The sequence below is a fragment of the Sphaerodactylus townsendi genome, linkage group LG15 (assembly GCF_021028975.2).
Source record: "Sphaerodactylus townsendi isolate TG3544 linkage group LG15, MPM_Stown_v2.3, whole genome shotgun sequence".
Classification (NCBI taxonomy): domain Eukaryota; kingdom Metazoa; phylum Chordata; class Lepidosauria; order Squamata; family Sphaerodactylidae; genus Sphaerodactylus; species Sphaerodactylus townsendi.
The window spans coordinates 5,864,173-5,892,048 of record NC_059439.1 but is presented as its reverse complement, the minus strand read 5'-3'; the positions used below and the strand labels follow the sequence as shown (position 1 = coordinate 5,892,048).

At 47.8% G+C, this 27,876-nt stretch overlaps 1 protein-coding gene across 1 annotated transcript in view; it reads right to left on the bottom strand.

The window, feature by feature from the left end:
• LOC125444980 (transcription factor CP2-like protein 1) overlaps positions 1 to 26,551 on the bottom strand; it is a 44,443-nt gene extending 17,892 nt beyond the window's left edge. Inside the window, exons 1-10 of the mRNA XM_048517784.1 lie at positions 26,464 to 26,551; positions 23,656 to 23,810; positions 12,724 to 12,797; positions 12,264 to 12,369; positions 8,959 to 9,065; positions 7,712 to 7,864; positions 6,319 to 6,429; positions 5,668 to 5,765; positions 5,522 to 5,576; positions 1,799 to 1,892 (exon numbers count right to left, since the gene is read on the bottom strand). Coding sequence (XP_048373741.1) covers positions 1,799 to 1,892; positions 5,522 to 5,576; positions 5,668 to 5,765; positions 6,319 to 6,429; positions 7,712 to 7,864; positions 8,959 to 9,065; positions 12,264 to 12,369; positions 12,724 to 12,797; positions 23,656 to 23,810; positions 26,464 to 26,546 — 1,036 coding nt within the window. The 5' untranslated portion in view covers positions 26,547 to 26,551. The remainder of the gene's footprint in view (positions 1 to 1,798; positions 1,893 to 5,521; positions 5,577 to 5,667; positions 5,766 to 6,318; positions 6,430 to 7,711; positions 7,865 to 8,958; positions 9,066 to 12,263; positions 12,370 to 12,723; positions 12,798 to 23,655; positions 23,811 to 26,463) is intronic.
• Between the last annotated feature and the right edge of the window lie 1,325 nt (positions 26,552 to 27,876).

Here is a 27,876-nt window from a genome sequence, read left to right as displayed (position 1 = left end):
TGAGTGTGTGTGTGTGTGTGTGTGTGTGTGTGTGTGTGTGTGTGTGTGTGTGTGTGTGTGTGTGTGTGTGTGTGTGTGGCTTAGACCTTTCCCAGCATAAGCTCAAGATGGCTTACAAACAATCACTTAGCTTAATTTATGCAAATCCAAGCATTAGCGATTGTCCACAGTCACCTAAAATCCTCAAATGTTACTCTGTTATCTGAATTCCTTTTTATAGTGTTCAGGAAGGAAAGGAGGGGAAGGGAAAAGATAGTAACAGATATGTAACTGACAGGGACATTTTCCAGTCGTCAGAGATACGCACAGTTTATGCCGCCGCAGAGGACTGTGGTACCTTTTCAGTGTGTTGCTTCTACTAATCACATTGTAGGATTACTAGCTGGGGAGGGCTTTGATGTGATTCTGCTGAACTAATGTTCTAGTTAAACATTCGGAAGAACTTCCTAACAGTTAGCGCTGCTCCTCAGTGGAACAGGCATCAGGTTTTTAAGCAGATGCTCAATGGCCATCTGACAGCAATGCTGATTCTGTGAACACATAAGAGGGAGGGCAGGAAGGGATGAGTAAGTGCTGGGCTCTTGTGGGCCCTTCTTACATGCCCAGGGGAACTCCGCTTGCCGCTTTGGGGTCAGGAAGCAATTTTCCTCCAGCCCAGGCTGCTCAGAGTCCAGGATCCTTGAGGATTTTTGCCATCTTCTGGGCATGGAACAGGGATCACGAGGGTGTGGGGAGCGGTATTTGTGAATTTCCTTCATTGTGCAGGGGGTTGGACTAGATGACCCCTGAGTCCCCTTCCAGCTTTACGTTTCTGTGTTTCCATTTTGTTCCCATTCTCTTTTCCCAAGTGCTGCAGCTGTTACCCAACTATTTTGCTTGTGGTTGGGGTCATAGTGGGTTACAGGCATCCGTCCACTCACATCTAAGGACAGTAGAAGAAAGAGTTTATTTTTAAAGCAGAGCAGAACATGCGAGGAACTGAACTCCACTTCTCTGACCTGAGCTTCTTGGGCTGCCAGGGCATGTTTGCAAGTTACCAACTGGCTGGTTTTTGTTTTATTTCTTCTCCTTAGTTTTACAGGGTTTAGAAAAATACCTCTCACCTTCTGCAAGTGCCCAAGGAACGCCATAGAGATACCCACAAGGTTTGGAGGGGAGAGTTTCTAATATGGATCCCAGAGACTCAGGTTGGAATCCCTGCTATTGAAGCATGTGGGGTGACCTTGAAACAGTCACACACTTTTAGCCTAACCTACATCACAGGGTTGTTGTGTTGATAAAGCAGATGAGAGGAGAATGACGTAAGCCATGAGGGCTGGCTTTGGCTTAAATGTGACTTGGTCGGGGCGGACGCACGGAGCTCAGGGGCTGCCTCAGCTAGCAAGTCCTGGGGGAGGTGGTCAGCACTGGGGGGCTTTCTCACCTGGTGACTCTGCAGCAGGCTTTCTCCCCCCCCCCAATTAGCATGGGGGAGGGGTGGTTGCCTCACTCGGTGAGCCCGCAGCAGCTTCATCAGCCCAGACTGGCATTGGGGTGAAGGGGTGGCTCACCAGACCAGATTGCGAGCAAGATGGGATAGTTGCCTAGATTGGCCAGCCTGCAGCAGAGTGGGCTCGCCAGGCCAAATTGAGTGTGGCTGGGGGGCGGGGGGGCAGTTGCCTCAGCTGGCTTGAGCGCCTGATAAGCCTTCTCAAGGGGTCGAATGTGGCCTCCGGACCACCTGTTTGATACCCCCGGCATAAATGAAGCAAGTCAATCAGTTGTAAACAGTCCTTCCGTGGAACAGGAGAAGCCTCACCAGTGTAGCTGGCGAAAACCCGGAAGTAACTGGAGAACCTGTTCTTGTGCAGCCACTGTTGTGTTTCCAAGATGGAGGCACTTGGGCTCAGGGCCTGGAAGGAACAGACAAATGGGATCACTGGCCTCAGTTGTAACCTCAGAGCTCTGGAAATCAAGCCTGGCTGAGAAGTCACCCCAATCAGTCCCTGACACGGACGTGGACCCAGTTTGCTCACCATGAAGAATAATAATTTGGATTTATACCCCACTTTTCTCTCCTGTAAAGAGTCTCAAAGCAGCTTACAAACTCCTTCCCTTCCTCTCTCCACAACAGACACCTGATGTGATAGATGGGGCTGAGAAAGTTCTGAGAGAACTGCGACTAACCCAATAGGCTTCGATGTAGGAGTGGGGAAACAAGTCTGGTTCACCAGATAAGAGTCCACCGCTCACATGGAGGAGTGGGGAATCAAACCAGGTTCTCCAGATCAGAGTCTACCACTTTTAGCCACAATACCACGCTGGCTCTCTGCATCACATTGGCATATATGGTGGTGTGCACGTGCTCTTAGAATATGTGGAGACAAAGGTCTGCATAGGGGTGGCCAACCTATGGTGCTCCAGATGTTCATGGACTACAACCCCCATCAGCCTCTCCCAGCATGGACAATTGGCAGCGGCTGATGGGGATTGTAGTCCATGAACATCTGGAGCACCATAGGTTGGCCACCCCTGGTCTAATGGTTTTCCAGATCTGAACTCTGGCTAGAATGGCCAACATCTGCCTGGAGGGGCCAGGAGTTCTCAGAATTACAGCTGATCTCCAGACTGCAGAAATCAGATCCTGGAGGAAAAGGCGGCTTTAGGGGGGGGGGGGCTCCATCATGCCTTCACGTCTCTGCTAAGCTGCCTCCCCCTCCTCCAGGCACGACCTCCAAATCAGCAAGCATTTCTCTCCACTAATTACCTCTTTTGTTCCTTTAATCTATGGACCTGTTTGCTATTATTGACCAGATACTGTTGTTTGCTATATGAGGTTGTTTTATGGATCAATTGACCACAACAATAAGCCTATCTATCTCTCCATTAACCCTGGCATTGAAAATACATTCCACATAGCCAGGGGCAGAGCAAAGGGGAGCTGTGCCCGGGGCATGCCTGCGCCCCCACCCCCACCCCCCAGAACGCCCCTGTCATGCCCACGCACAGGTGCTCGCCTGATGCATCGCACCCACCCTGCCCCCTTGGTGCTACCCTACTACCTATAGCACAAGAGGTGGAGATCAATCTGGACACAGTCTGGGGTTGAAGCGAGAGTTTGGATGGTTGTCTGGAAAAACTGTGAAAGTGCTGTTCAGCACGCAAAAACGCAACAGGCTCTCTCCAAATCTGGAGCCAGCTAGTAAAATTGAAACCAAGCTAGCAAAGTTGAAACCAAGAGGCATACTAGTAAAGCTGAAGCTAGTAAAGCAGCTAGTAAAGTTGAAACCAGCTAGTAAAGTTGAAATTAAGAGGCATACTAATGACCACCCTAGGCATTTGTGTAGAGCTTCTGGGGTATTTCACAATTAACAAATTAGCATAACACAACAGCCTTGCCAGGTAGGTCATTGTTATTTTCCCCATATTCCAAAGAGGGTGGAGGGATAAGACTAAAATATAGCAGTTTGCCTGCAGGTATCTAATGATTATGCAGCAATCACAGGGCACTCTCTTAGACTCTTTCTAAACAAACTAAGAGCCCATTCTTTTGACTGGAGTCCAAGAGTCCAGCTTAATCTCAGGTATATTTGGACATATATTGTGGATGCTATGACCTGGACAGCCGCAGGGTCATTCCTGGCTAGTACTCGGGTGGGAGACCAGCTCTGCAGAGGAAGGGCAACGGCAAACCACCTCTGCTTCTCACTTGCCTTGAAAGCCCCTTGCTGTGCAATTGATTGCTTCTGGGAAGCTTTTTGAAAGGGGTTTAAAAGACATCGCCTGCCGATTCCAGATGCCTCTTGTAGGTCTTTTGTGTGCACCTCATTTCAGTCTCCTGAGAGAAGCTAACCAGGGAAAGGAGTGGCATGTTTGAAATACAGAATGGCCAGGAGCAGGAGCTACAAATCTTGGGTTCTCCTATAGGTCCACGATGGGAAATACTTGGAGAACTGGGGAGTGGAGGTTGAGAGGGGCAGAGGTTTAGGGAGAGCAAGGGCTTGATAGGGGTACAATGCCTATAGAGTTCCCCTTTCAAAGTGGTCACTTTCTCCAGGTGAAAGGATGTCTATCACCTGGAGATCAGTTGAATTCCTTGGAGATCTCCAGCCACCATCTGGAAGATGGCAACACTTGCAACACCCTTCGCTTTGGTATTTTAATTAAAGAGCAGCTCTATAGAAACTTCTCCACGGGTGTTTTGGGCGCTATTTCAGCCGTCAGGGCAACGTGTGTAGATATGGGCCACAAGGAGGCGCTCTGACATTGTATTTGATGAGGAGAAGGGAAGACTACTTTGGGTAGCTCCTGGCAATCTTTTTTGTGGATTGAGACCCCTGAAATAAAATCTATCTTTTATGTATTTTTATTTCTCCCAACCTTTCTTGAGAGCAGCAGTTGTGTAGTGGTTAGGAGCAGGTGCACTCTACTCTGGAGAACCAGGTTTGATTCCCCGCTCTGCCACTTGAGTTGTGGAGGCTTTATCTGGGGAACTAGATTAGCCTGTGAATTCCAACACAAGCCAGAGGGTTGACCCTGGGCGAGTCACAGCTCTTCGGAGCTCTCTCAGCCCCACCCTCCTCCTCCTCCTCCTTCCAAGGAGCTCAAAGCAGCATACATAGGACTCCCGCTTCCTCACACCAACCCTATTGGGTAAGTTAAATTTGGCCCAAGGTGACCCAGCGAGCTTCCATTTCAGAGTGGGGGTTTGAACCTGAGCATCCCAGATTCTGTTCAGTTGCTCTAACCACTACTCAGTGCTATCTGTCCATTTGCCTTTCACGCACCTCCATACAGGCCATTTACAGCAGCTACCTAATCTTGCCTCAAGGTTAGATTCACCTCGATCATTGGTTGAGAATCCCTATACCAGGACAATAGTTTACAGAGTTCTTGACTTCTGGGAATTCATCAGCCAAGACCTTAAAGTGCACATTTGGGCTCAAATGGATGAGAAGGGGATCACACTTCTTGGGTCCATCTGTCCAGCACAAATTACAGGTTCATGTAGCCTCAATTTGCCTCAGAGCTGTGCATGCCAGGAAGATGGATTTTAACCCTTGAATTTCCATTTGATTTAGCTACTCAAAACTGGCTCCCCTGTTCAGCTATTAGGAGGTTAAAGGAGCGAAACAGTAACCCATTAGGCACCCTGTCCCTTTCCAGCACTGCCTTGAGGCCAATTGAGGTTGGCTAAGTAGGCCGCTTGCCTTTTATGGACACATCAAGACAGGTGATGTTGTTCTTATCTGTTTTAGCTCTTGGGTGGGTGTGGGGTGCACCTGGAGCAGGTTTTGCCCTGGGGCGCCCCCCCCCCCCACCGCTGACTACAACAGTTGGATCTCTATGGATTCAGTATCTAGGTGGTCCAAGGGGATCTATCCATGCTTTTTTCCTCAGTGGAAAAACTGGTCTGATCCAGCCCAACATCCTCCTTTGGTTCATTGTCATCGTGCACTAAGTCATGGGGATCTGCAGGAAAAACTCAGCAGGCCTTGTTCCAACAAGGCTGGTCGTCGTGTGTTTGTCCACACGGTCTTACCTCCACCGTACTTTCTGATGAGCTGTCCAACGCGTAGCTGGGCGAGGAACAGACCCTGCCAAGGAGAACAAGGTAACATGGCTTATGCTGGATGAATGCCTGAGGATCAAAAGAGTGAAGGCACCTGTGCATCTCCAGAGGCTGACCTTTCAGGAGTCTGGAACTTGAAGGGATGCGGAGAGAGCAGGCCAGGTGTGGCCGGAGGAGTATGAAGGTTGCTGGAAGCTTCTGGCCATGGCGGGCACTAAGAGAAGGTTCAGGGGCAGAGAGTTAGATCCAAGGAGAGAAACATGAGAACATGGGTGCTCCAGATGTTCACGGACTACAGTTCCCATCAGCCCCTGCCAGCATGGCCAATTAGAACTTGGAAGGTGCATTTCACTGGCCCATCTAGGAATGCCAGCCTCCAGGACCCCTTCTGCACATGCAGAATAATGCACTTTCAACACACTTTACAGATGGATTTTACTGTGTGGAATAGCAAAATCCACTTGCAAACAACTGTGAAAGTGGATTAAAAGTGTCTTATTCTGCATGTGTGGAAGGGGCCCAGGTGGGACCTGGGGATCCCCTGGAATTACAGCTCATGTCCAGACTTTAGAGGTCAGTTCTCCTGAAGAAAATGGCTGCTTTGGAGGGTGGACGCCGCGCCATTGGACTCCACTGAACCTGAGGCTCCACCCCCAAATCTCCAGGAGTTCCCCAACCTGAATCTGGCAACTCCACCTCCCCTCCTTGGCCAGTGGCCAGGTGGGACCTGGTGACCCTGCACAGACTGGAAGCAGCGGCCCTCTCACCTCTGTCAACACGGTGCTCTCATAGGAAGGCTGGTACTTCTCACGCTCTTGGAGAGACTGCTTTTCAATCTTCTCCCGGTCTGTTTTCTGTTTCCGGTCGGCTCCTTTTGGCTGGAAAATTGTTGGGTTATTTAGCAGAGCAAATATAGGGCAGAGGAATGATATGCTCCTTAGGAAAGGGTGGGTTTAGCCTCTAAGAAAAATTTAATTTGGAAAACAGGAAAAGGGTTAGAAGGGCAGCAAAAAACAAGAACAGCCCAACTAACTCTTCGTTCTTGGTCTTTCTAACTCCGGTTACAGCTCTAATAACGGTCCAGTTCTCTGTCTTGGCAACAGCCCTCTCTAATGTTCTCCGTAACTGTCCTCTCCCACTGTCTAACTTTTTCCCAAATCTCCATCCATTCTGGCGGGGAAGAAACTCAATCGTGCTCAGCTGTTTCAGTGCTAGCTTGCTACCCTCACTTAACCACCCCAGGAGTGACACTTGCAAAAAACCCCACCCAAATGCACATGGGGGTGGTGGGGAATCGGATATGTGACAGCGTCAGCTACACACAATGTGGGAGCTCTGTGACTGACATATCTCTCTGAGGAAGGGGACAGGGATAGCCTTTCCCCCATAACAAATGGCTCCCGCAGAGTCCTGATAGTAGAAAAAAGTCAGGCAAAATATCAATTCTGAAACATCCTAGGAAGAGTCAGCAACCTGAGTCCTGATCCTAATTCCTCCCCTTTAGCTGCTTTCTCCTAAATTAGACATCTGGAGTTCCAGTCCTAGACCTTTGCATCTCTTGCAATTGGGCCCTGAGCCACCAAGAGGTGGGCAAAGACAGAGCCCTGCAGCAGGGAAAGAAGAAAACAGATGACAGCGGTGAGGGACTCTCCTTTCAACGAGGCACCATGAAAAAGGCAGAGAGAAGTCTGTTACACAGTGTGTCCAGTGTATAACAGACTTCTCTGGACATACTTCTCTGGACACCGTGTGTAACAGACTTCCCTCTGTGATACACCCCTGAAGATGCCAGCCACACATGCAGGCGAAACGTTAGGAACAAGACCTACCAGACCACAGCCACACAGCCCGGAAAACCCACCACAACCAGTTGAATCCGGCCGTGAAAGCCTTCAACAATCCTTTTACATGGTTTCCCACCCAAGATAAATGTCCAATCCCATCCCTCTTAGCTTCTGATCAATTGCTCCTAAGCGATCTGCTGTCCTGTCTTATGCAGAAGGAAGTGTCTGGGGAGTAATGGCTTTTATTTACTCCCATGTTCATCCTGGAGCAGCTGGAACGAGCGAGAGATGAGCTGTGCCAAGACTGTCATGTGACGAACCCTGAAACCAGGGTCCGGGTTCTATCCCCTGCCCCTGCCAGGTAAGGCGCCTTTACCTTAAAGACTTTCACCAGGCAGCTGGCCGAGTGTAAGTGTTCCACGTGTTCGTCCTTCTCATTGGGCCGGAAGGTATCCACCTGTATGCGGAAGGGCACCCCTTTCTCTCCACCACCTTTGCGCAGTGTGAATTCAGTGCTGATGCAGTGGACCTATTGCAGGAAAAAGAGTAGCTGAGGTACAGGCTGTAAGCCGTGAGGTCATTGGTTCAAACCTGACCTCTGAACTCACCAATAAAGCAAGCTATTTTCTTTCAGCCTATACCATGAAGTCATTTTACTGACTTACTTTGCAGGACTGTTGGGGGGATTACTGTGCCAAGCTCTGTGAAATGTTGTTGGCTACTGCTAGGAATTATTTTGCTAGTGGAAAGCGCCATCAAGTCACAGCTAATTTACAGCGACCCTGTAGTGTTTTCAAGGCAAAAGTCGGGAGGTGGTTTGCCCTTGCCTGCCTTCACATGGGCTGAGGGAGTTCTGAGAGATCTGTGATTGACCCAAGGTCACCCAGCAGGCTTCAAGTGGAGGGCAATCAAACCCAGTTCTCCAGATCAGAATCTGCCATTTTTAACCACTCTACAACACTGCCTTTATAGGAATTATTCCCACTCCTGAATGGTGGGGATAGATGAGAGTCTCTCCCCCTGGAAACTGATACACCGAGGGGGGAGAAATCAAAGGAGAAATCAAAGCACAATCAAGGGACTCCCCTACCATCCATGACCAATCAGTTTTCAAGGCCAAAACTAAAACTAAGCCCCAAAACCTGAGATGCTGGGCCTGAAATCTGCCCAGAAATGATGTGGTCTTCAGCTGAAATGGAAACCAGAGTCCAGTGGAACCTTAAAAATGAACACAGTTTATTCCAGCATACTCTGTCAGATTCATCCATATGAAGAATGGGCACCAGGCCTCAAAAGCTGGAATAAACTGTGCTGGCCTTCCACATGCCACCAGTCTCCTGACTTTGCTTAGAGACCACGTTGCTTTCTCTTTGTATATTCTCAGACCTCTTCTTTCCCAGGGCTTTTTGATTCTAGTTTATTTTAGACTGTAAGCTCTTCAGTTCTGAGACTGTGTTTGGGGGGAAACCCCTAGTGCCAAATCATGTAGGGGGATCCAAATCGTGCTCAAATCTGTGCTCAGTCATAAGACTGTCCCGGGAAAAAGAAGACTCTCATGGTGGTTGCATGGAGTTGAAGATTCAAAGCCATGTCCAGAAGTCTCACCGCCTTTTGCCCGCTCACCTGGACAAACACAGATGTCCTCTTAGTGGGATCCCACAAGAATTCCACAGTGTTGAGCAATGTTGGGTGGATATGGGGCTCAAGGACACCAACAGACATTGGGATATCTGGGGTAGGACATGAAAGGAAGAAGGTTATGTCAGGACTCCAGCACAATCTCCCCCAACGCAAGCAATTTTTTCTGTGGTACAAATTAGGGGGAAGGGGATGCACAGACCTGGGCAATGCTCTCTTTTCCTGCAACCCTGCTTTTCCCACCAGGCCTTGCCTTAAATCCTTAGTTCCCATTCCCAGCTGTAAACATCCCCCCCTTTTTTTTTTACCTTTTCGCAGTCAAGTCACAGCTGATTTAGGGCAAACCCATAGTGTTTTCTAGGCAAGAGTTGGTTTGCCATTGCCTGCTGCTGCATCCCAGTGCTGGCCTTCCTTGGAGGTCTCCCATCCAAATGCCTTCCAAGGTCAAGGCTGAGAGAGTGGCCCAAAGTCACCCAGCAAGCTTCTATGGCAAGCGTGGGCATCTGAGCCTGGGTTTCCCAGATCCTAGTCCAGGGGTGGGCAACCTATGGCACTCCAGATGTTCATGGACCGCAATTCCCATCAGCCCCTGCCAGCACGGCCAATGGGAATTGTAGTCCATGAACATCTGGAGTGCCATAGGTTGGCCACCCCTATCCTAGTCAAACACCTTAACCACACCACACTGACTCTCAACCACACGTTCATGACACGCCCCAGCATTTCCATCATGCCCATTCACCCTTCCCCTTGTCTCTCCCTTCCCTGACACCACTGTCACCTTTAGATTCCTAGTTCCTTTCTGTTTGGCTGAGTAGCTGGACATCTGCTCTGCATGCAAAACTTCCCCAGTTCAATCTTCTGGCATCTCCCGTGGAAAGGATTGAGGAGTAGATGATGTGAAAAACCTCCTCTAGAGAGACCTTAGAGAGCAACTGCCAGTCAAAGCAGGCAATACTAACCACGTCAGACCACTCAATGGTTTTGTTTAGGTGTGGGTTGTGAGTTAGTGGGAGAGGCAGAAAGGGCTGGGTTCAGCAGTGGCGCAGCGGCAACGGGGCGGTGTGTGTGCGTGCAATGCCCTGGGTGAAGCAGCGGCGGGGGCGTGGCGGGGCAGTGCCATGGCAGGGGCACAGGGTACGCATGTGCCCCGGGCGCAGTTTCCCCTTGCTCCGCCCCCGGGGTTCAGTCCCCAGCATCTCCAGCTGGAAGGTTCAGGTAGAAGGTGATGTGAAAGACCTCTGCCTTGGAGGTCTGCTGCCAGTCAGGGCAGATAATTCAGAGGCATATCTAGGGTAAATGGAGCCCGGGACACCATCTGAGTTTTGTGACCCCCCTCCATGGGCGGCTGCCCTCCCCCACCGTGACCAAACAATGATTTTTTACACCAGGTCATTTCAAAGTCACCATCACATCACAAATCTGAACACAGCAATGAGCTATGCCACACAGCAGAAATAAAAAAAATGAAAACGTTTTCAAAATTCTTTCAAAATGTTTTATTACTGCTGTGAAAACATTTTATGGTGTTGTATCCAGTCCCCCCAACAGGCGGAAACAGCATCACTTTCAATGCTATTTAAACTGGAGACCCCAGATTCTCCCTTTAAGGTAGATTTAAAATGAGAATCTGGGCTCCCTAGTTTAAACAAGCAATGCTGGAATCCACCCCCAAACTTTCAATGTTGTTTTAACTGGGGACCCCAGATTCTCCTTTTAAATCCACCTTAAAAGGAGAATCTTGGTCCCCAGTTAAAACAATATTGAAAGTGATGCTGTTTTGGGGTGGATTATCTCCCAACCTGAAACAGCATCACTTTCAATGTTTAAACTAGGGACCTCAGATTCTCCCTTTAAATCTATGCTGAAGGGGATGGATTTAAAAGGCGAATCTGGGGGAATTTGGGGAGGGGTGCCTGCTTTCAGCGGTGCAATTATTAAGGTAGCAAAATTATGCAATTATTAAGGTAGCAATTATTAAGGTAGCAAAATTTCTGAGTATCTTCAGGATACTCAGGTGTAGCCCCCATCTCCTATTACCTCCCATTGGAAACAATGGGGATGGGGCACCCACGGTGAGAATCCATAATTTTGGACCCCCTGAACCAAACTTCACCAAACCCGGGTGATATCATCAAGAGAGTCTCCCAAAAATTCTCGGAAATTTTGGTGGTGCTAGCCTAAAAACTGCGCCCCTTGCAGGCCAAAAATGAAAAAAACACTAAAAATACAAAAAACCCCACAAACGGACCTACATTTCTTGCCCCCCCCCCAACAAGGGGATGCCCAGGGACATTTTACTCCCCATGTCTCCATTGCAGATACGCCACTCTGTGTGTGTGTGTGTGTGTGTGTGTGTGTGTGTGTGTGTGTGTGTCAGCTCTGGTTTGGGAAATACCTGGAGATTTGGGGGTGGAGCCTGAGGAGGGTGGAGTTTGGGGAGGGGAAGGGAAGGGAGGGACTTCAGTGGGATATAATGCCCTAGAGTCCACCTTCCAAAGCAGCCATTTTCTCCTGTCACCAGGAGATCAGCTATAATCTCAAGAGATCTTCAGCTACCACCTGGAGGTTGGCAACTACAAATGAGATAAAGTCCCTTGTCAGCGAGGCCTTGACAGTTAGGTACACAACTTCCCTATCACACACTGTGGGGCAGGAAATGTCTTAGGCCAATCCACGGGTGGGTATCATGCCTGTTAGATGAACATCTGGGCTCTGATTTTCACATTACCATTCCACTGTATTTGTTTAGCAAGTTCTCTTCAGTGGAATTCCCTTGTGAACATGCAAATTTCCTTTCCACATTGTATTTACCCCCAAATGTTTTATTTCCAGCCTCAACATGATTTAAATGGATCCCATTACTTGAGGCTGAAACATTTTGAAAATGTCTTCAGTTGTTGTGCTTCTCTCTTTAAAATGTTTTCCGAGCTTCTCTGCAGTCCCCGGACTTCCTTCTTGCTGCCATTTTCTGCGCTCACTCTCGGTTCCCCCTCTCCTGCTGTGGAGCGTTTCTGTTGTTTGTTTGCCATTTGAGGGGGAAGCTGTTCTTCGATATATGTGGCACAAAAGGTGCAGAGCATCACAGCACAAAGGCAGGAATTGACAACGTACTCACAAAAAGAAAAGGGCAAAAATCACACAAAATCGCTGCCAGGAATTGTTTGGAGGGAGAGAGTGCGGACATAAATCTTGGTAAAGATTGAAAACGTTTTAGAAACGTTTTCGAGGTTTTATGCAGGGAGGGCCAGTGAGTCTTTCTTTTAAACAAAGGGAATATACTTGCTTACCAATGTCTAAGATGCGGTCACCCGGTCTGTTCCATCTCCACCCTTCTAGCTGCTGATGCTCTGTATATTGTAGTCTCCGGTCATGGAATACCACCCTGGCCACACTCTGAGGAGTGGGAGAATAGAAAAGGAGCATTTTTCCCGCACAGGTGAAACACACCTCCATTTCAGTTTGCCAAATCATATCTGAAATGACGACATCTAAGAGCGCTTGCAAATTAGGAGAGCTGGCAACATTTGACTTAGGAAAACAGAAGCTGAAATATTTTAACAGCAAATCAGCAACAGGAGAATCTGCCTGAAACCCTTTTTCAAAACTCTATTTACAGTAGTGGTTGTCCCTTTACAGTGGCAATGAGTTCCGTGGGTTGATTAGGAATTGTGTAATAAGGCACCGAAAGGTTCTCAGGGTTTGTTTGTTTTTTAAAAAAGGCCTAAAGATTTCCTCTTCATTCCTCACCTTCAACATCTTGCGACCTTCTGCCAATTCTCCCATCTTGGGGTTACAGAGCATTCGGATCTCATAAGACTGTCCTGGGAAAAAGAAGACTCTCAGGAATGCCGCGTAACATTTGGACAAAAATCCAAAATCTTCCACCATGTTCTTATTCTCTGAAGATGGGTAAATGTATGCACCGACATGAAGTCTGATTTCCCTGCACCGCAAAAGCTATGCAGAACCCGATTCAAACCCCATCTCAGCGATGATCTCACTGATTACCTACCGGTACTTATTTCTGGGCCCCTTTCAAAGTGTTATTTTATTTTACTGACTTCATTTATACCCTGCCTTCCTATCCAATGGAAACCCAAAGTGGCTTACATTGTTTTCCTCTTCTCCATTTTATTCTCCCAACAACCCTGTGAGGTAGGTTATTAGGCTGATGGTATACAACTGGCCCAAGATAACTCAAAAGGCTTCCAGAGCAGAGTGGGGATTTAAACCCTGGCCTCCCAGATCCTAGGGGTGGCCAACCTATGGCGCTCCAGATGCTCATGGACTACAATTCCCATCATGCTGGCAGGGGCTGATGGGAATTGTAGTCCATAGGTTGGCCACCCCTGTACCTAGACCTTCCGGAATGGACTGAATGGCACCTTCACTTACTACATTCAGGAAGGCATGCAAGTAATGCTTAATGTTTCTACACATGAAGCCTGCTGAGTGACCTTGGGCCAGTCACAGTTCTCTCAGAACTCTCTCAGCCCCACCTACCTCACAAGGTGTCTATTGTGGGGAGGCGGAGGGAAAGAGTTTGTAAACCACCTTATGGTTGAGAAGAGTGAAGTTTAAAATCCAATTCTTCTTCAGTTTTGTGGCAGGGGATATGTGGAGAAGGGTGACAGACTCCTCAGATTTAGCAGTGTGTCTTTATAGCTGAGCCTCAACTTTATTTCTTAATGGACTACAGTGTTTTGTGTCCTTACAGCTTATAGTTCCATTGCCTTGAGTCAAAGGAAATAAGGCAAGATATAAATATTAATTTTTAAATCTCAAAATATATACATTATTCATTAGATTTTTAAAAAGTCACCGTCACCCCGAGGGTTTCATAGCAACATGCGGCATTAAAATAATATAAACAAGTTTAAAAGGCTCAATAAAGGCAGATAACAAATATAAAATATTAACATGAAAATGTTAAAACTCTTAAAATACATGGCTACCACCATACCACTAACGAAACAACCCAAACACGTGGATTACACTCTGAAGGTCAACCTAACAGTTTGGCCTTGGTTGCCTTGCAGAAACTAAACAAGTTGGCAGCGCACGGGTGTCACCAGAGAGTGCATTCCACAGGGTAGGGCCCAAGGCTGAGAAGGCCCTTCCCCTGGTGACAATGAACTGAGCCATACTGGGGACCCCTTGAGGGTGACCAAAGAGAGCACTGTGGGTAGCAAATAAACTTGTAAGACTGTTGGACTAGATCCAGCCTTCAATCTAGTCCAATTCCTTTCCTTTTTGCAATCCGTATCCCACGTGGCTTTCGTCCATACAGGTCCTTTGATTCCCAGAACAGCCTTTTTGGGGTGGCCCGTGGGGCCTTCCCCTTCTCCCTTTTTCATCACCAGAAACGCTGGCTGGATTCCAACTCATTATTTCCTACTGGCCTAGTTTATAAGGATGTTGTCAGGATTGTGGAGCTGACGTCTGCAAAACACTTCGGGAAAGTGTGAGTCGGAGATATTTTTTTTAAAAGCCACCCACTGTTTTGAAATGTTAGAGGCTGCCTCACTCAGAATTTAATATTTTGCAGAGTGCAACCCCCCGCCCCCCGCCCCCCGAGCTCTATAAATGAGTCAAATTGCCTCTTCCTGACTGCTGGGGAACTTAATTAGGATTTCACCGAGAACTAAGCAAGAGCACCTGGGCACTGAAGTCTATTCTGGGTGCTCTTCAAAGCACTTTGTTGCGGCGGCCTGTTAACAGGCAATCTGGGCCACATGTTGTGCATGCTGGAATGGGCATCTGACGTTCTCAGCAAAGGCCCAGGCAGGTGGAATTCAAAATGCACAGGGAGGGGGGCTTTTCCCCAGCCACTGAATATGGGTCAGTTCCAGGTTTCTCCATCCCCTTTTGAGTCCGTGCCACTGGCAGGCATTGCCTCGAAGGGGCCTTAGGGCTGCCAGCCACCAGGTGGTACCTGGAAATCTCCCACTATTACAGCTGATCTCTAGACAACCAAGATCATCCCCCCCCCCCCCTGCTGAAAATGACTGCTTTGGACGGGGGACTCTGTGGCATTATACCCTGCTGAGGCTCCACCCTGCCCTCCTCAGACCCTACCACAAAATCTCGAGTTATTTACCAACCAAGCGCTGGCAACTGTCCTTCGCTCTGTTGGTAGTGGCACGAGCCCAGGAAGTAGTGTTGCCGACTTCCAGGTGGGCCCTGGAGGTTCCCAGAATTATGGTCGATTTTCAGATGTCAGCGATCAGTTCTCCGGAAGGGAATGTCAGCTTCAGAGGGCCCCACATCTCTGCTGAGCTTCCTGTCTTCCCCAAACGCCACCTTCTCCAGGCAACACCAAACCCCCGGGCATTTCCAGCCCAGAGTTGGGAACACGATAAGGAAGGGAATGCTGATCACCTTCAATCACCAATGACGGGGAATGAGTTCCGGTTGCCATTGTGATAGATGAAAATGTTGCTTTTACATATGCCAAAGAGGTGTTACTTTTATAAAGTATACACGGGACAATGACAATGATTGCCTTATAAGTTATAAAAGAAGGTAGCTTTAGGTGTTTTCATAAGGTGTAAGATTATATTGAGTTATCTACACACATAAACATATTTAGTGCACAAATATTGGATTTAGAAGTCACAAAGAATATACCCTTCACAGAATCACAAGATTTAGTAGGTGAACTCTGAATATAAAGTCCATGTATAGTATCTACACTTGAATAAAGCCTGTTAAGTTGGATGGAATTCAAAGAGAGATGGGAGTATGATGCTTAGTATATTCCATTTGACTTGTGTATTTCTTATCATATCCCAATTAAAAGCACACCTGCTTTAAAATGAGCTAGCAGAAGAACAGAAAGGTCAAGGGTTAGAGGGGAATAATAGGTGATGTGGTGATGTAGTAGTTTATAATCATGTTTGTATATTTGAATGCTTTTATATTGTAGCTAAATAATGAAACTTAAAGAATATGTTAATCACTCATGTTCAATATATGTATCCTAATGCTTCATGTGTAATGAATCCTGCTATAAATGTTATTCTCTCAGTTTAAAGTGTAAAATAGCTAAAACAGCTTGCTTCTCTAGACCCTAATCAGTAGGTGCTATTAAGCAGAAACTCCATTCAGAAGCTTCTTAAGGCCTCTAGCTAAAGTCTTTTTCTAAGATGCTTCTGAAGCCTGGTTTCAATAGTCATAAACAGTAATAGAACATGAGTTCTTGTGCCAAACAGACACCTGCTGATAAGAGGGCCCCTAACAAGCTGGATGAGTGTCTTCAAAGCAGGGGAGTGGAGTCAGGAAGACCTAGGTTCTTGTGCCAAGAGGTACCCAGCTTATAGGCTGACTGAATCCTGTGCCAAGGTAGAAGGCCTTTGGATGAAGGGGTAAAATATGATGGTGTCTTCACAGTAAGATAAGGGAACCAAAGACATGGCAGGTGCATGGATATATATCATGAAGACACTAACGAAGGGTTGACAACTAAGAACCAAATATTAATTACAGGAAATGACCATATAGAGATGTATTAATTGGAGGAGATACCACCTGGTATATGACATAGTATGCCTAGATGAATTGTAATAGGCTATGGCCCTCATCTCCTAGCCAATGGAGAAGTGAGGGAGGGATTGGGTGGTCCTGAAAAAGTATTATAAACTGTTGTAGAACAAAGGAAGGGTGTGCCTACTACTGGGTGGACACCCGATCTTGCAAGACCGTAAACCAATAAAAGCTTTGTTACCTGCTTCACCAACTTTGTCCAGATTATTTTGAGGGTCCTTGGACCCACGTTTCTAACACCAATGCGAGCCTCTGATTTTCCTTACAGAACTCAAGGTGGCTTACAGCGTATATGAAATGCATTGGATAAAATACATTGAAACAGAAAGCCAACATTTAAAATCACTGCTCAGGACTGCTACTAAACATAATCAAGTGCAGTCCTGAATGAGACTGTCTTCAGCTGCCTCCTATAGGTTGGGAGTGGGGCAATGGCCGTTGGGGTGAGCCGGACGGTTGTGGGTGGCCAGCATTTGCAAGGGAACTGTGAGGCTTTCTTCTCTGCCGGTGTCCGGTCATCAGGCTCCCTCAGCAGGGTATAATGCCACAGAGTCCCCCGTCCAAAGCAGTCGTTTTCAGCAGGGGGGGGGGGGGCTGATCGTGGTTGTCTAGAGATCAGCTGTAATAGTGGGAGATTTCCAGGTACCACCTGGTGGCTGGCAGCCCAAAGGCCAGGCGAGCCCTCCGAGGCTCCCACCGTCTGCGGCCTTGGAGCCAGGAAGAGCAGCCCCTTATCAAGGGTGAAACGTTCTCAGCTTTCTCCTGCTTTGTTCGAGGGGCAGAGTGAACCTTTTGGCTACAGGGGGGCGGGGTTTTGTGGGGGATATAGGCAAGTGATTTGCGCAGGATCTTCAGAACTGATGTTTACCTTTCACTTGGAAATAAAGACTTCAGCGCAAATCTACAGTTTCTATTATTTCCAGACCCGGGCTCTGACAGGCAACCAGGTGTGTCTCCCTGGTAAAGGGTCGGGAATAAATGTAAATAAATAAATAACTAAAACAATTGTGAGGCTGCCCCTGAGAGGGCCATTTCTCATGTATCTCCAAACAGGCTTCTTTGATTGGTGGGTCAGTCAGGAGAGCCTCTCCCCACTATAATTTGCAAGCAAGAACACATGGGAGAAGACCGTCCTTCAGATACCCTGGTCCCCAGCCATGTTGGGCTTTCAAGGTCTGAACAAGCTCCATGAACTGGGATCGGGCGTGGATTGGGAGCCAGTGTAAATGCTCTGATAGCAGGGTTATGTGCTCTTGATGGCTGGCCCCAAGCAGCAGTTCAGCCACAGCATTTGACTCTAGTTGCAGCCTCTAAACACTCTTCAAGGGTAGCCCCATGTTGAGTGCATTGCAGTAGTCCAGTCTGATTGGAAATCTGGCATGGATCAGGGCGGCTAGAACTGACTGAGGAATGAACACAGCTGAAGCACCAGCTGAAAGCACTCTGAGCCACCACAGCACCTGGCTTTCTATGGTGACTGCTATGTGAAGCAACTCTCCCAGACTGTAAACCTGACTTTTCAAGGGGAGCGGAACCCCCTCGAAGACAAGAGAGAGCTCAAGTCCCAATTCTGCCTTTCCACTCAGAGAAGCTCTGTATTATTGAGATTGTTCAGTATCAGCCGGTTTCCCCTCATCCACCTTCCTACTGACTCCAAGCACAAGGTCAGAATATCAACAGCATCCTTAGACATAGGTGGCAAGGGACCGAGGTTTCCTGTGTGGGCAGTGGAAGCTTTTCACGACATGGAAGCGACACCACCTGGCATATCCATTCTAGTGCATTTACACCCTGCCTTTCTCCACACCAGGGACTCAAAGGGCCTTACAGTGTTTGCCTGACTTCCATTTTATCATCACAACAACCCTGATACTGGTAAATAATATCCTATTTAGTCTCTATTCAGCTTTTTTCCAAGCAGTTTAGCAACCTGAGCACAGGCGTATAAAAACCAACCCTTTGGCCGTTTATGCCGGCATGAATTTATGGGTGTTTGCTTCACAGTGGGTTTTGCCCGCAGTGTTTTGTTTACGCTGGGACTCTCCCCTGCAAAGTGTCCCTACCTGAGCTGATCCACCATTTTGTCCTTGCTGTTTCCATGCAACCTCCCTTGGGGAGCTTGCCTGATGACTTTCCCCCCTGTGGTCTTTGGTCTAGCACATAGGTGTCAAACTTGCGACCCTCCAGATGTTCTGGAGTCCATAACATCTGGAGGGCCGTGAATTTGACACCTGTGGTCCAGCATGTCAGTTGATAGACCAGTGGTGGCGAACCTTTTCGAGACCGAGTGCCCAAATTGCAACCCCAAACCCACTTATTTATCGCAAAGTGCCAACATGGCAATTTAAGCTGAATACTGAGGTTTTAGTTTAGAAAAAAATTGTTGGCTCCAAGGCGTGCGTTACTCAGGAGTAAGCTTGGTGGTAGTTGTTGGCTTTGCTTTGATGCAACCGTGCAACTCTTCGAACAGGTGAATCACGACCCTAGGAGGGTTTACTCAGAAGCAAGCCCCATTGCCAGCAACTGAGCTTACTCCCAGGTAAAGTATCACACTTTAGTTCTTTGCAGGAAAATCAGTGGGGTTTAACAGCACTTAACAGGGTTACCTACACTGCTTCCCCAAAACTAGGTCTTAGGTTTAATGCTAATAATTGAACCCAGCGGCCCAGGCCAGCCTAGATGGTGGGGTGGGGGTGGGGACTCTGTTTGCGCGTGCCCACAGAGAGGGCTCTGAGTGCCACCTCTGGCACCTGTGCCATAGGTTCGCCACCACTGTGCTAGACCATGTCAATTTCTTGTCAGAGATCCTTTTAAAATGGTGGCCCAAAGAGTGGGGGAAACTGCTATTGTGTGGGCAGGGGAAGGTAGGAGGAGCGAGAAAACCCAAAGAAAGTCTACCATGTGCGGAACTTCACTTTCCCTGCTAAGGGAGAAAGTCACACTTTAACAGGCTTCAGAAATTGCAGAGTGTCTCTGATCTGAGACTGGGATGAGTTCCAAAGAGGGGAAAACGAAAATCAGGCCCAAAGGGAACGTCTGCTCAGTGCGAAGGAGATCACAAGCGCATAAATGACCTCCTCCTCCTCCTGCTGCTACTGACAGCACACCCCTGAGATTTCATTACTGCATAGACTGTAATAGGGAACAGCTATTACATATCTATCCTTTACAAGCCAGCACCTTTAACTGGCCTAGAAACAACCAGCAAGCCAGCTAAAGATAAGTACTCCACGCACAATCCTTTCCTTCCGTCGGGAAGCTGGGTTAGTCTGTTGTGGCAACTGCAGGAGACAGTCTGCTGCAAGAAATTCACAAAGCAAACGTATGCAGGCAGGCAGCGATGCCTGTCTAAGCCCATGAAATCAACAAGTTTCGTTGCATGGCAGTTGTACAGAAAACCCTTCTTTGCCCGATGCATAACAGCGCTCAAGTGGGTGCCCTCCTGAGAGAGAGGTGACAAAGAAAAATTCTTTGCTAATTGAAGACCAAAAGGCCAGACGCAAAGAACAATCTGTGGGGGGGCGGGGGATGAGAAGAGTCACAAAGTGCCAAGTATGACTCCCAGGTCCAATCCACTTGGGTGTGTGACAAATCTCCTGGCTAGCCGCAACTGGTGATGAATGGGCCTTGCCAAACCTATTGTGTAAACAAGCACCTTGAAAGAGACAATTACGTCTTTTGAATTCTTCACATAGCTTCTTCTGAATCCCTCCTAGGTGGTCTAAAAGAGCAGCAGCACAATGTTTTTTAAAAAGGAGACGAGGAAGAAAGAGGGAAATTGAATCTGTATGAATTTGTTTCATCTGTTGCATCAAGAGCTAGTTACAGCCGGTTGCTGGAAAAGTGAGTCAAGTCACACCCGAAGGCACGCTGGCTCAGAGAACATGTCGCTCTCCCTGGTTACCCTTTTATTGTGAGGGGCAGTTTGACCATGTAACTCACTGGGAAAGTTTCAGCGGCCAGCTCCCACTAGGGCAGATGGGTGAGGGCTGCCTGTGGCCAGGAACAATCCCGGCCAGTTCTGCCAACCCTCCAAGAACCTTTTGGTTTGCATTAAGGGTTGCCAATCTCCAGGTGGGGACTGAAGATCTTCAGGAGTTACAACTTGACTTCCAGATTACAGAGATCACCTTTCTTGGAGAACATGGTTGACCTAGAGCAGGGGTGTCCAACTCTGACGCTTCAGTTGTTCGTGGAGTACAATCCCCAACAGCCCAATTGGCCATGCCATCAGGGGCAGATGGGAACTGTAGCCAATGAACATTTGAAGCGCCAGAGTTGGACACCCCTGACCTAGAGGATGAGTTTGGCATTATATACCCTGCTGTGGTCCCTCCCATCCCCAAACTTTGCACTCTGTGGGTTCCATCCCCAAATCTCCATGAATCTCCCCGTTGGAACTTGGCAACTCTGGCATACCCTGCAGGAGAACCACAATCAGATTAGCATCAGCTGTAGGGATACTTCCCCCCAAGCAGCCTCCAACTGAAAGCTGTGGGTGAGCCCGGGCCCCGACCTTCACCCTTCAGGGCAGGCTTGCCAAGCCATAAGGCTGGTGCCTGGGTCATCTGCTCACTACCCTCCTGCCTGCTGATTGGAGGGTCAGCAAAAGAACCTCCGAGTCAGGGTTCCGCATGGAATTGTGGAATTAAGATTTCACAGGAAGCCTGGACACCGCCTCTTTTCCTTTCCTGCTTCACAGATCGGTTGGAGTGTTTTCCTCTCTCTGGGCCCCATGTCAGTTTTTGCCTGTTCTGAAGTTGTCAACATGGTGGCAGTTTTAACTGCAGAACTTCCCAAGGTTGCAGCAGGTGGTTGCCGAAAGGGGGAAACGAATTTTAGAACCAACCCATTTTTATTTGGAAAAGGGTAGATCAAGCCAGCTTCTTTCATTAATAAACTAGCACGCAAAATAAAATTAGGTGAATGGAAAGGCTTATTTGGACTTATCTCAGATCAAAACAGTGGTGATGTCCAAAGCATGACAATCATTTCCCCTTAAAAGTTATTTTCAAATTTTTCTCCAGTGATTTTGTGTGGTGAGTATTACTACATATCCTTATTATCCTTATAGGAATATTATTATACTTATATCTCACCGTTCTCTCATAGTGGAGATCTAGGCAGTGCTAAAACTGGTGTCCAAAATGTCCCCCATGCAGGCACAAACTGCACTCCAAACTACTGATTTTTAACAAGGGGGGCTGAATACAGGAGTTGATCTCTTTAGTCTGGAGTTCAGCTATAATTCTGGGGGTGGGGGGGCAGGTTCCATCTGGAGGCTGGCATCCCTAGTGTAGATGTATGGCCATAATATTCATTGTTTGACTTAACGTTTTTCCATCAAATGCTACAAGTGGAAGATACTGATACCATTCCAGCAGCGATTATGCTTATTTGCCTGCAATATTCCAGATTTCTTATTACACTTATTGCTCAATTGCAAACAATTCGTTTGTCAGTGTTTGCCACTGGAACGATATAGAAATCAGAAGGGCCTCAAAAGTTTAAAAGAAAATAAATCAAAACTTCTTCTGAGACAAAGACTCATTTACAAAAGATATTGTGGCAATTTTTTTAGCAGTCATATTGCCCCAACTTACAGCAAAATGTAGCATTTCCTGATTATTCTTATCTGGCCTAGACATACTGGTTTTTAATCTCTTTTGATGTTTCAACCTGAACACCTTATAATATTTGTATTGACTTTTTTTGTCTTAAGGGCAATAAAGGTAAAGTCAAGTTGAGTTGTTCACTGTCAACATCAGACATCTGAATCTTTTCCAGTAGTACCAATATCCCTTAGTAAGCTTCCAGCACCATGGAGGACCTTTTACGTCCATTCATTCCTTTAACGGCTCACGAAACATCCTCTTGAATAGGCCAATAAATAAATAAATAAATAAAATGTCAGATGCTGATTCTGAAATTGAAATGGCACATTTTGGGATGACATTTCAAAACTCGAAAATATAAAAAAAACATGCTGGATGATTTTAACATTTCCTTGATTCATCATTAATTTATTAAAACATTTGCCGCCCTGCTGTTCTTGCTATCGACAGTGACCCATTATTGTGATGGTGACATATGAGCCACTTAAAGGCAAGAGAGAGAGAGAGAGAGAGAGAGAGAGGAGGAGGAGGAAGAGGAGGAGAAGGAGGAGGAGAAGAAACAACAACAACAACAACAACAACAACAACAACAACCTTGCAGAGTCAGATCCAAGGAGCTGATGGCCAAGAATCTTTTTTGGTTCACTGGGCGATGCTTAATATACAGAAGATCCTCTGACACCCTTAGCCGTTTTTTAAAAACAATCAGCATTATTCTGGTTTGGCACACATTGTTTAGGCCCACTATGCATGGAGCGCTTCCCACGACACTCCTTGCCCCGCAGTGCCTTTGTAGTGGGGTCCCTTCATGTTCCCTTGTTTCCATGTGAGGAAGTGCCCATTGCCTGCTGCGTGGCTTTCCCAGCTTGCTTCCCCACATTCCCAGGTCACTCCCCTGTCCGATGCAGCAAGGCTGAAGGCTCCTGGCTTTTTTTTAGCCATTTAAATGTAATATTGATATTCCTTATATCGATATAGTGCAGGCTGGTACTGCTATTTTTGGTTTTTTTACAGAAATGCCAGCCTTCAATCCCTGTGAGGAGGAGACTGTTCCTCTCCCCGACTCCTTGCAGGGATCAATGACCGGCATTTACCTAAAAAGCCAAAACCGTTGATAGCAGCCTGCATCATATCGATATAAGGAATATCAATATTACATTTAAACAGCTAAAAGAAAAGCCAGGAATCTTCAGCCTTGCTGCATCGGACAGGAGAGTGACCTGAAAGGACCAAAACCCAAAAGTGAGGGGAAGCATTGGGGTCTCCCTGCTCTCGCTAACTATGGGGCATCTAGGATCTTCAGTGCCCCAAATGGTATTGCATCAGTACAGAAGCCTCTGCCCCGGAGAAAACCTATCCTCGCTGCAGGGCAGACTCAGTGAATAATCGACCTTTAAAAGTTCTTATTCTGGCTCAAGGCATCTTGTATTTGGTCTGGGAAACATTCCTTATATTTAACACCAGGGGGCAGCATTTGGCAAAGCTGAATCGATCTCTGAGGTGCATTCAACCCACTTACCTTGGTTCAGGTAAGTAAGGGTCTCTTCGTGCTGCTTCACAGCCGGGGACGTGGCTGCGCACAGCACATACTGGAAGGAAGGGCACTGCTGTTCAGCCGACGTAGAGATGCTGTTGGCTTCCTCCTGCTTCAAGAACGGCAATGGCAGAGGCTCCCTGCAGGGCCCAAGGCAAGATGCATCAGGGGACAGTTTGTGTGGTGTGCCCAGGGGGAGATTCATTCAAGCCGTTTTAACAGGGAACACTATGATCATTCATGAGTTAGGGTGGAAAGCATTCCCAGTGTGGAAAGCATTCCCGCGCATGCTACCTGTAGGTAGGAAAGAATGTGCAAATGTACCCAGGTGTGGCTGTTGTGGGTTTTCTGGGCTGTGTGCGCCTGGTCTGATGGTCTTCGCTCCTGACGTTTTGCCCGCACCAGCCATAGATGCAGGCAAAATGTCAGGAGGAAAAACCACCAGACCACGACCACACAGCCTGGAAAACCCACCACAGCTGGTTGATTCCGGTCATGAAAGCCTTCACCGATATATATCCTTTGCTGCATAGGGTCACAAATGCAGGGATGTGGCTTCTTTGGGCATGAGCAGCCTGAAAAGTACACATTAGCACACATCGGTACAGCTGTGACAGTCAACCCACAAGCGGATTATACACTGATTTGTGCCGCCAAGCGCTTTCTGTGCACAAATGCAGAAACACAAAAAGATGCGCTTTGAATGTTAAGTCTGTGCCAGCGAGGGTGCGCGTTCCCTTTTAAAGCTGCTCTTTTCCTTCCTCTCACTGTGTGGACACCATCAGCAACCACGACTTGCCTGCAAAAAAGGTTTATGAGCCCAGCTGCTAATAAACTCTGCATTAGTCGGCGAGGGTCTGTGGCCACCTTCCAAGGCAGACAGACTGGCTCTGTGCCATCGCGCCCCCCCCCCCCACCTCACCAGCCACCATTTCCCAGGATGTAATTTTTCTGCTCTGGGCAACCCATCCATAAAGTTGCACATTTTAATAAGTCAGCAGGGCATTCTTCTTGTCACTTCTGAAAATCCCCTCATTATTTTGTTCTTGCCCACTGGACAGCCCTGGGTTGGTCACTCCCTTTCTGCCTAATGGACTTTAGAGCCACACCACAGACCGCCAGGAGCAGAGCCTTTCTGAGCTCAGAAGAAGACAACGTTTGGGTTTAAACCCTGCTTTTCTCAACCCCAAGGAGTTTCAGAGCAGCTCGCTCCTTCCCTTCCTCTCGCCACAGGCAGCAGGTATTTTGAGAGAGTTCTGAGAGAACTGTGGCTGGCTCAAGGTCACCCAGCAGGCTTCATGTGGAGGAGCAGGGGAACAAACTTGGTTATCCAGATCAGAGTCTGCTGCTCTTAACCACCATGCTGGCTCTCCTTAAGTGGAGCTGTTTTCCTGACGCACCTGGCACCTGGCATAGAGCTGGGTCTGATTTGCCCTTTCAAGCTGCTCTTGGGCTGGAGCTGCTGCTGGTTCGGGCACGATCCATGACAGCAAAGGGCCAGGAAATGACGCCGGTTCCCCACCCCACGGAACGGATGGCTGGGATTGAGCCAAGCCCTCGCGGCACTTCAGTGTTCTCCTTCCTGTTAGGGTTGTTGGTCCCCAGGTGGTAGCTGGAGATCTCTGCTGCTACAACTGATCTCCAGGCAACAGAGATCCGCTCACCTGGAGAAAATGGCCACTTTGGAAGATGGACTCTGTGGCCTTAGACCCCATTAAACCGCACCCTTCTCAGGTTCCACCCCTAAAACCCCCAGGCATTTCGCAACCCAGACTGGGCAACCCATTCACTTTGCCACCTCAAGAAGTCGCTAGGTTGGCTGGGCAGGAAAACTGGGCCTGACTAGATCTGGACAAAATTGGCGCGTGTTTGTCTGCGCAGGGATCCCAGCCGGTCGTCTGATTCAAGGAAGAAACTGTCTCTTTCTCATTTGTGTGCTGAATATCCATGATATGCGTCTGGCGGCAGCGGAGATAAGGGGGGTTGAGGTTAAACTTTGCCAGAGGTCTCAAGGAGGACTTTGGAGAAAGTGAGGGAGACAGTCTGTTGGCAGACCAAGGAAAGCTCATCAGAAGATAGAGATGGGAGAAGGAGAGAAAGGTGACTAAGAGTGGCAAGAATGAGAAAAGAGAAAGAGAAAGTCTGGGGTAAATATCTTGACGTGACAGCTCTGGAGGAAAGACATTCTGAAAACTCCTGGTGGGAAAAAAGGAAATTTCCCAGTTGCCAATGAACTATGGTAAAGGCTGAAAGAAGAGCAACCCCCCCCCCAAACAAAAAAGCAAAACAACAAAAACATAAACCCCTCTGAGTCTGCCAAGTGCTCAAGTGTCACAAATGACCAGAAGTTAAGGGTTACATTTTCATAATTAATTCCATAATTTCCATCATTATGGAATTCGTTGCCACAAGGTATGGTGTTTCTGCCGGCTTAAACAGCCTCAAAACAGTTTAGACACATTTATGGAGTCTCGACCTTCCAGTCCGTATTCTTCGTCATGATGGTTCAATGGAACCTTCCTGTGCAGACACAGTCTACCTTTTAATATTCCCCAGCATCAGCCAAGAGGCAGAAACATCATGTCCTGCTTCTCGAGAGCACTGGCCTGGTTGCTGTCGGGGTGCTGGGCTGGGGGTGATCCTGCCAGTCGGTCCGGTCAGTGAGCGATAAGGGGTTCAAAGCCCACCTGGAGCCTTCGAAGCATTTCTTCCTGTACCATTCTGTCCGGATCTTCCCAACACTCAGTTGTCCAGTGGGGGCAGAGGCAAGGCAAATAAAAGAAGATCTCTCACCTGATCAGGTTGCTGCTGGAGCAGGGATACATCTCCCCTGGGCTTGGCCAGTAATGGTCAGGTTGGCTGTGCCAGAAAAGCATGGCGAGTGGATCCCAAAAGGGAATCTGTCAGAAGCAGAATAAAAACAAAAAGCTCCCCAGCAGAAGCCTGGACACCGCAGTAGCCGGCTGCTCTTCTGGATTGCAGGGATCACCCCCGTAGTCTTTAAGCACCTGCCAGCCAGGTGGGTGTGTGCCAGGAGAGGTGACCTCTGATTGGCCGAAGGAGAGATGCCTCAGATAACAGCCGGGCTGCTTTTTACAGGCTTTCCTCTCTCCTGCAGTTGGTCAGAGGTGCATAGAGCTGTTTCCACTACCTGCTGTATCGCACTGACAAGGACCCCAGATATGCGTCTTTTGCTGAAGGCCCTTTCTGTCCACGGGGCGATCCCAGAAGGGAAGCCACCGCGGCCTGTTGCAGCAGAGATACAGAAGAGCCTGGTGGGAATCCAAAAAGACTCTGGCTTAGTCAAAAAGACTAAGAAGCCGACGTTATTGTGGGCTGGACCCCACTTAATCCGAGATGTTTTTCTCTGGAACAGTTTTCCTAAGGAGATGCAGAGATCTGTCTCTGCCCGCTTTGGGGGAGGTGTTCGAAGTAGAGTTCAGCAGAACTGCTTTCGATGTGCGCTGTTCCACATGTGAGCTGCAATTTGATGGCCATGGTACTGTTTTATGCCTTGTTTTTGTTTGTGTGTCTTTAAAGGATTTCAGTAAGCCACCCTGAACCCAGGGGTGCTGCTAACGTTATAAATGTCTGTTTAAAAGCAAAGTGGATGAGCAGATAACCAACTGGGTCTCCTCGTTCAGAAGGATCAATGGCAAAGAAATGGAGGAACTCGGTCAGGGTTTGTCTTTCTCTGTCGTTAAAAAGAGACCACGTAGTTGCCGCTACGTTGTTGCAAGTTCTAAACAATTTACTATTATTTTTAAATACACCTGACAACGTTAAAAAGACAATACATTCGACAAAACGTTAAAAAGAAATTCTCTCGAGAAAGAATAACCTCTTCTGTATAGCCTTATGTGGAACTGCAGCCAATGAGACTCAAATGGAACTCTCAAAACCAGGATTTTTGTTAGGATCTTGCAAGTTCCTGCTACATTCAGTCAAGCAAAAGTTAACTGTTGAAGTCACGTGCCTAGAAGCACGTGAGCTTCTGGAAAGATCCTTCTGCTGCTTCTTCTTCCAGCCAAAGAGAAGACATAGGCACTCAGGCTGAGAACTTGCATAGACAGAGTTTACTGTTCCTATATTTAGTGGAACGTTGTTTTGTTATTCATTAAAGTTCTACAAAACAACACACTTGCATCTCTGCCCTGTTATTAACTCTGCTCACTCACTGCAATGCCAACAACGTTCCTTCTTTAG